This window comes from Salmo salar, chromosome ssa20 (genome assembly GCF_905237065.1).
Source record: "Salmo salar chromosome ssa20, Ssal_v3.1, whole genome shotgun sequence".
Classification (NCBI taxonomy): Eukaryota; Metazoa; Chordata; class Actinopteri; order Salmoniformes; family Salmonidae; genus Salmo; species Salmo salar.
Window position 1 is genome coordinate 62,312,748 of NC_059461.1, and position 9,341 is coordinate 62,322,088.

General features: G+C 45.6%; 1 protein-coding gene across 1 annotated transcript; it reads left to right on the forward strand.

Moving 5' to 3' along the window:
* Positions 1 to 539: 539 nt before the first annotated feature.
* LOC106581025 (uncharacterized protein K02A2.6-like) lies at positions 540 to 4,482 on the forward strand. The gene is given in 4 exon segments (XM_045703390.1): positions 540 to 1,164; positions 1,197 to 3,849; positions 3,851 to 4,259; positions 4,387 to 4,482. Coding segments are annotated over 4 exon segments (3,783 nt in total).
* The last annotated feature ends 4,859 nt before the right edge of the window (positions 4,483 to 9,341 follow it).

Here is a 9,341-nt window from a genome sequence, read left to right on the forward strand (position 1 = left end):
CATACCCAAGAAGACTCAAGGATGTAATCGCTGCCAAATGTGCTTTAACAAAGTACTGAGTAAAGGGTCTAAATAATTATGTTAATGTGTGTTATAGTGTGGACACTATATAAATAATTACATGGTTATTATTGGCATTGACCGTGACCTTTCCCCTTTGATGATGTCATCACTAAGAGTGAGTTCTGTGCAATGTGATTCTACCACCGGTTGAGTGGGCTATATAGTTCTGCTATATTTGTACCGTTTGTACCTGGCTGTACACCTTTTAGTTATTGGGTTGAAAGTAAAGGAAAGTAATATAGAAATGCGTGTGGGCATTCCTTGTCAAGTTACTACACCTTTTTGGCAACGAGGATAAAACTTTATCAACTTGTACAGGGCGAGGTGCTAGCTAGCTAAGAAACAGTGGAGGTAGTCAGTTAGCTAGCTAGCTTAATGAGCGATGGAGAGCAGGTGCCGCTGGACGGAAACGCCAACGGGACAATCAGCAGCAAGTGAAAATCGCTAACGAGGATCAAGGACAAGTTGCCGTTATAATGGCAATGTTTGGGACTATCACTGAGTTTGTGGAAGAGAACGAGGACTGGACGGAATATGTGGAAAGGTTGGGCCACTTTTTCTTGGCAAATGGAATCACAGATGAGGCTAAACAGCGCTCTATTCTCTTGAGTGTGTGTGGGGCTAAAACCTACAAGCTAATGAGGAATTTGGCTACACCACGGAGACCGGGAGAAATTCCTTTTGGGGATCTAGTTGCTCTCGTTCAGACTCACCACAATCCAACGCCTTCAGTGATTGTCCAGAGGTTCAAGTTTAACTGCCATGTTCGGAAACCAGGTCAGTCTGTTGCTAACTTTGTTGCTGAATTACGTGAACTCTCTGAACATTGTGAGTTTGGGGCTATGTTAGAGGACATGCTCCGTGACAGATTAGTCTGTGGCATTAATGAGGACAGCATACAGCGCCGGTTGCTGGGGGAAGCAACACTGACTTTCAAGAGAGCATTGGAACTATCTCAAGTGATGGAGATGGCCGCTAGTAATGTGAAAAATATTCAAAAGGCCAACAGTGAAAGTTGTGCAGTGCATCAGGTGACAAAAGAGGTGGCAGGAAAAAGGGGAAAAGCAGTGGAATGTTTCAGATGTGGAGGGACACATTCTGGTAACAACTGTTCATGGAGACTGTCTGTTACAATTGCAACAAAAAGGGACATTTAGCAAAAAAATGCAGGGGTCCTAGGAGCAAGCCAGAGGGTGGGCGGACTGGGCTGGGCAAGTTCACAGCACCAAAGCCTCAGTCAGCAGCGCACCACCTAGAGAGCACAGAGGAGGAGGAAGAGCATTGTTCCTACAACATGTTTAATGTGAGGGAGCCGCACGCAGAGCCTATCTATGCTACAGTGGAGGTAGATGGAAAGCAGATGAGGATGGAGGTTGACACGGGGGCCTCTGCCTCTGTCATAAGTGAGGAGACCTACAAACAAAAATGGGGCTCAAGACAGGTTTCTGCCCTCACACCGGCAGGGATCAGACTGCGTACGTACACCGGGGAGACCATACCATTGCTGGGGGCTCTAGAGGTGGATATTGCATACAACAGCCAGGAAGCAAGAGCACGGCTCTTGATGGTGAAAGGGAATGGGCCTAGTTTACAAGGGCGTGACTGGCTAAACAAAATACAACTGAACTGGGGTGAGATAAAACACACCCGAGTGACTGAGGATGTCATTCAAAAGTACCCAGAGGGCACACTGCAGGGCACTGCAGTTAAGCTGTTCGTGGATCCTCAGGCCGAGCCTCGCTTTTTCAAGCCCAGGACAGTGCCTTACGCCATGAAAAAGAAAGTGGAAGATGAGTTGGAGCGGCTGCAGGAAGCAAACGTCATTACTCCCATTCAGTTCTCCCGCTGGGCAGCTCCTATCGTTCCCGTTCTGAAAAGTGACGGCACGGTGCGTATATGTGGGGACTACAAACTCACCATCAACAGGGCCTCTAAGCTAGACGCTTACCCGCTGCCGCGGGTGGAGGACTTGTTCGCGACACTGGCAGGAGGCAAGATGTTCTCAAAGCTTGACATGAGTCACGCCTACCAACAGCTCCTCCTGGACGAGGACTCAAAAGAGTATGTCACAGTGAACACGCACAAAGGCTTGTTCAGGTACAACCGCTTTGTTTTCGGAGTGGCGTCCAGCCCAGCCATTTTCCAGAGGACAATGGACAATCTGCTGCAGGGGATCCCTCATGTAGCAGTGTACCTGGATGACATCCTGGTTACAGGGGAGACGGAGGAGGAGCACCTCCACCATCTGGACCAGGTGTTAAAGAGATTCTCTGAGGCAGGGCTGCGCCTGAAGCATAGCAAGTGCACATTCCAAGCACAGAGTGTGACATACCTAGGTCACAAGATCACAGCGCAGGGTCTGTGTCCTGTGGAGGACAAAGTCAGGGCAATCAAGGATGCTCCAAACCCCAAGAATGGGTCAGAGCTCAGGTCGTTCCTGGGCATGGTGAACTACTATGGTAAGTTCCTCCCTGAGCTGTCAAGAGTGTTGGCTCCACTTTATCAGCTGCTCCACAAAGACTGTAAATGGAAGTGGGGGCCAGCACAAGAGAAAGCTTTCAAGGAAGTGAAAGCACTACTACAATCAGCACAACTTCTGGTTCATTTTGACCAAGACAAAGAGATCATCCTGTCATGTAACGCCTCACCCTATGGCGTCGGGGCAGTACTCTCTCATCAGATGGAGGACGGGTCAGAGAGACCCATTAGATTCACATCACGTATGCTGACGAGTGCTGAGAAGGGTTATTCACAGTTAGACAAGGAAGGTCTGGCCATAGTCTTTGCTGTGAAACGCTTCCATCAGTACCTCTACGGTCGTCATTTCACCATATGCACTGACCACAAACCACTGATGAGCCTTTTTAGTGAATCAAGATGCATTCCGCCCATGGCTTCAGCAAGGTTACAGCGCTGGGCCCTGACACTGTCAGCTTACCAGTACACGATAGTGTATAGAGCGGGGAAGGACAATGCAAACGCAGACGCGCTCAGCCATCTCCCGCTACCAGAGATGCCTGCCACAACTGTGGTGCCTCCCGAGACAATTTTCCTAATGGAGAGATTGTCAAACTCACCTGTGAATGCCAAACAGATCAAACAGTGGACAGACCGGGATCCTATCCTGTCCCAAGTGAAAAGATTCCTGATGCAGGGTTGGACTCCTGTCATAGAGGATGATGGACTAAGACCTTATGCAAAGCGCAAAACTGAGCTGAGTGTGCAGGATGGTTGCATACTCTGGGGGTCCAGAGTGGTTGTTCCACCCCCTGGCCGTGCACAAGTCATGGATGAGGTCCATGAGGCTCACCCGGGTGCCTCCCGGATGAAAAGTTTAGCCAGATCTTACATCTGGTGGCCTAACATGGATCAGGAGGTAGAAGACAAAGTTAAATCATGTTCTGAGTGCCCGATCAACCAGAGGATGGCGCCGCCCGCGCCCCTACATCTGTGGGAGTGGCCTGACCGCCCATGGTCCAGGCTGCACATAGACTTTGCAGGCCCTTTCATGGGTCACATGTTCCTTGTCATGGTGGACGCACACTCCAAGTGGCTGGAGGCGCACATCATGAGCAACATCACAGCGACCACAACCATCGAAAAGCTTCGGCAGGTGTTTGCAACCCATGGTCTGCCTGACTCTCTGGTGTCCGACAACGCAACAACATTTACCTGTGACTTGTTCCAAGAATTCATGCGGAGAAACGGGATCCGCCATGTCCGCAGCGCCCCGTTTCACCCGGCCTCAAACGGCTTAGCGGAGCGGGCTGTGCAGACACGAAAGGATGACTGGGGGAACCATCACAACTAAGCTCTCTCGGTTCTTGTTCCAGTACCGCATCACGCCACAAACAACAACAGGACAGGCTCCAGCGGTGATGTTAATGGGCAGAAAGCCAAAAGCTCACCTGGATCTACTGCGTCCGAACATCAGAGCACGAGTGGAATGGAAGCAGGAGAAACAAAAAGAGAGACATGACCACCACGCGAGGGAGAGACAGTTAAAACCCAATGACACTGTCTACATCCGCAACTTCACAAGCAGCCAACGCTGGTTGCCAGGTATCATTCTGAGTCAGAGTGGTCCCATCTCCTTTGTGGTCAAACTGACTGATGGGCGAGTCATGCGCAGACACCAGGACCATCTCCGCCTGCGCTATGACAAAGACAAGACCATCTTTTCAGACGGAACAGCTGTGGGTGGTAGTATACAAGTTGAAACCCCACAGGAAACAGCATCTGAGGAACAAGGGCATTCAGTGGTTCCAGCAGAGGGTGATGGACATTCTCTCACAAACACCCAACGCGCTCCTGTGCCCTCAGACCCAGGTCCACTGGGACACGCCTTACCTGTGTCTCGTAGCACACCAGGAGTACTGCGCAGATCACAGCGTAGTCACAAGCCTCCTGAAAGACTAACTCTGTAGTTGAGACTGAGAGACTCGTGGTGTTAGTGTTTGTTTGGAGCAGCAGACCTAGTTGAAAAGAAATAAAGACTGTCATTTTTTGTTGTTGTTTGTTTACATTTACAGTAACACCAGCAGAAGTTCTACAGTGTGGTGTAGTAAAGAAAAGAAAACACTGATGTGGTTTACTTGTTAACCTTATGTTTTCCTTACGGGGGGGATTTAAATTGAGGGGGGAGAAGTGTTATAGTGTGGACACTATAGAAATAATTACATGGTTATTATTGGCATTGACCGTGACCTTTCCCCTTTGATGATGTCATCACTAAGAGTGCGTGTGGGCATTCCTTGTCAAGTTATTTCACGTTTGTACCTGGCTGTACACCTTTTAGTTATTGGGTTGAAAGAAAAGGAAAGTAATATAGAAATGCGTGTGGGCATTCCTTGTGATTTTTATTTTTATTTTATTTTTGTGAAAAAAAATGTTTTTGCTTTGTCATTATGAGGTGTTGTGTGTAGATTGATGAGAACATGTGATCAATTTTAGAATAAGGCTGCACTGTATTTGAAGAATAACTGCCTCCTTGGAAATGTTTTAGGTGATGTTCTTTTGAGCATTACTGTCTTATTTAACACTCACAGACATTCGAGATACCCCTATTAACGACCTACTAAGCTCCACTGGCCAGAACATTCTGTGCTCTACAGTGTATCCACTCTCCTCTTGAATATTTTAGAGGAATCCTCTGGTGTGAAACTGAGGAATGTGAAATACAGACATTACACTCAGTCATCATGGTTTCTACTCCCCTCTACCTCAACCAAAACACAGCATTGTATTAGCCTATACTGTATGTGCTTATGCTGTAACCAACTCTTCTATCATTGCCGACGTTTCCCCCCACTCCTTCAACCCACACAGACATAATTGTTTACCTCCGTTCCTGATGGCTTGTCTTTCAGTTTACTATCCCTCTCTCCCACTCTTCCTCTCTCACTCCCTCTCCCTTTCCTTTTTTGTAATATTTTATTTAACTTTTGGGGGGGCAATAAACAAAAACGTACATAGAGAAAAATAAAAGACAACTTAACATTTACATATACATTTCAACAAACATGAATTACATCACACTTGCTCAGACCCACATGTTCCCACTATACACACACCCAATGTTAACATTTTTAGCAACAAAAAAATATAACAAAAACAATTTGGGGGGCTTTGCCTGTTTTGCATGTTATTTTGGCATTAATATGTGTCACATATCAGTTTGCAAACAATGTACAAAATATATATCATTGAGTTAAAGCCGCGTACAAACATGGACTCTTTTTTTGTTTTCTTGAGTAAGGCAGTTCCAAAATGCAGGTGTTTCAGCCTAGCCATGCGGTCAATGAAAAATGATTTGTGCCACGCTCAAAATAACTGTTAACTCAGAACTGCGAAAACTTGACTTCAATGAGTTCAAGACAACTGGGAAGTTGGGAATAAACGAGCTCCGACTGGGAAAATAAGTATTGAACGGTCATCCAACTTGGAATTATAAATCCGGCCTCTTTCTAGAGCTACGACCTGAAGATCAATGATGTCATCATGATACAACCTTGTTTTTTTCTGAGTTCCCAGTTGTTTTGACAGCACCATAAATCCAGAGAATGCCAGACTTTGATGACAAAATTTGCCCACGAAGAACCGCTCCACCACCTTCTTGTTCAAGTGAGCGCAGCACAATAAGGGGAGTCCAAAAATGTATTGTATGCTGCTGCATAAATTATGTAATATGCCAGGGAGAAATGTATACTGTGACTAAGAAAGTAATACTAAGTGTACGTTTTTTAGTAAGATGTTAGTAGCCCATGTGCCTCACCCTAATAATTTGGTCTATTTATCCCTCTTAATTTCACCTACTGTTCTGACTTGGTGTTGCACACGTAGCCTGTAACTTGTTTAAGAGAAATGTAATAATCAAATATTGTAAGAGCTTTCATTGACTGCTTATACAGTATGCCCCCTATATTTATACTACGGTTCTGACTTGGTGTACAGGGAGAACACTGTAAGATGGCCCATGTTCTGAATTCTGTCACTGTACATTTCAAAAGTGTTAAACAAATAGTTATATTGACTACGTCCGTCCTAGCTTGCTCATTAAGGTCTTAATCTAAATTACGGATTGCCTCTTATCCGCTTGTCGTCCCCTTATGGCATAGTTTGTACATCTCAATTGTCATTAGAAACTACATTTGTTTAAGCAAGTCAGCCATATCAGCTATGTTTTTTTTTAAAGGCAGTAAATGAGGCTGAATGAACTGGTTCGCTGCCAGACAAGGCTCTGCTGATAGCCAGGTGTAGCAGTGGTAAGATGTTGGGACTGCTGTCGGGACTCTGCTGTTGGGACAGCTGTATGTAGGCCCTAACAGTTTGTGGGCACCGTTTGTCACCGTTATAGTGTAATTCATGTATTGTTTAGTGTAGTGGCTTTGCTGGCATACATCCCACTTTCAATTTTTTTTGCCCCACCAAGAATTATATGCTAAAATAGACACTGGATATGAGTATTACCCATATCATTGGAATTATATACTTCTCATATGTCCCGCTACAAAATATGTTGTGTTATGACCTCTTGGAGATCATCTAGGTTCTCTGGTTCTTCCATGGAGGCTGGGTCAGTGACAGAACCTGTTGTAAGAAGCGTCAGGCAGTCATGCTATGTATGTAGACGGTATGCACAAAACCTGTTACAACATGGACACACTAGCATGTACTCTATGCTAGTTCAGTGGCTTATTTCTGAGTGCAAACTACAATATGTGAACCTTGCATCTAGAGCTGTAATTGTTCCTGTCTTGCTTTCGCCAGCCAGGGGATAGACAAATCTATCCCAAGAGCTTTAGTGAGTTCTCAAAATAAAGTGAATCACAACAGTGAATGACAGGAAGGAAGTTAGAGAAAAAAGGCATCCTTGGTGCTCTTAACAGTCTCTCCACTGGAAAGAATAGACCCGCACAAGCCCATTCTACAGACACACAACGCCATAGACAACATCCATCCCACTATAAAGAAAAACAAAAATCCATGGCCACCATTTTTTACAGCAAAAATAATTTAACATTGAAATTTCCCCAGAAACGTTTTTTTTCAGTAAATAATGAGGTTTCCTCAGGAACTTTATTTCGTTGAACCTGTTTAACCTGGTTTGAACTGGATGGAGAGAATGAGCCTCGGAACCTTGAGGCTAAAGAGGAAAGACATAGCTTCTCTTTCCTAAATGCCCTTTTCTGTCAAAGCACTCTCATTCTATCCGCCACTATGCCATGCTTCACTAGAGAAATCCCAGTGGTAGACTGTATTTTTTATTTTAACCCTATCCCAAACCTTAACCCTTAACTTAACCATTCGGAATGAATGCCTAAACGTAAGCCTAGACTCAATCAGATCAAGCGTTAACCATGGATAGCAGAACCCGCATAGCGGCTCCAACGCCGTTCCACCTCCGACACTGCCAAAACACCCGCTATGCAGATGTCAGCTAAAGCAGACCTGATTGAATAGAGCCCTTCAAGTTTTAACCCTATCCAAGACCTTAACTTCAAAATGTGATGTCTGGAGAAACAGAACGATGCTGAGCAGGAGGAGTCAACCCAGGGTGTTAAAAACATTTGATCTCAGTGAGTATAACCTAGATAAATAAAGGTTCATGAAAATGGGAAAGGAATCATGTCTCCTGTCTAAAGCATTTTCACACATGGTTTTACAGAATATCCAAGGTCTGAATGGGGTGGTTGCACACGGTGTGTGTGACGCACTGGTGGTTCGTGCTGCTTCGTCGCTACTTGCCTCAGTGATCACCACTTCCTGGGACATCACAAACAGACACGCACGCACACGCACACACACAGATTCTGCCCTCTAGGAAATACTGCTACAGTATGAGGGTGCACCATATGACTCTCAGTTGAACCTGGTACATGAATATACAGAACTATACAGAACTATATGCATTCAGACAGCTGCTCTCATTCGGGGGTTTGTTTAACTTAACAATAAAGGGTGGACTCCATGGAAAGATGTAGACACACGCACACAAACACAACACACATCATCCGGTGTAGTTTCAGCCGATCTTAATTTAAGTCCACACAGACAGTTCCTATAAGTCCCGAGACCAGACAACAACAACAACAGTGTTCCTGCACAGAAGCGACTGAACTTCTCCAATGGGCACAGGGCTTCCAGTCGGATACCAAATCTATCCATCTCTCTGGCTTTCTGCCACCACTGCTCTCCCGTCATCGTAAAGATTGACTACTGAAAAGGAGATCTATAAATAAAGGTCTGTAGAAGAGCCCCCCAGGTGTGTGTGTGTGTGTGTGTGTGTGTGTGTGTGTGTGTGTGTGTGTGTGTGTGTGTGTGTGTGTGTGTGTGTGTGTGTGTGTTTGTTTGTTCTGCTGTCACTCCTGAAGCAGTGGGAACACAGCAACCCTGACAACGTGACTCCAACACCATTTACATACTGGTTTATACTTTATGGTTCATCAAATTCATACACAGACTTGCACACAGAAAGACCGGCACACACACAAACATGCACACACGAGCACACGCGCACACACACACAATAAGCCAATAGTTATCCTTAATAATTTCACAGTCACACACCTCCACATGTGAACAACGCTGCTGCCCACCATGGTACACCATCAGCACAACACCTCTGCCGATCCATCTGCCTTTGTCTACCTTTAAATGCCAGCCTGGCACCCACCACCAACCCCTGCTGTGTCAGACTCCATTTCACTTGTATATGTTAGGTTGGCATGGGAATATGAGGCTCATCAAGATCAGGTTATCTGGTTCACAATGTTCCT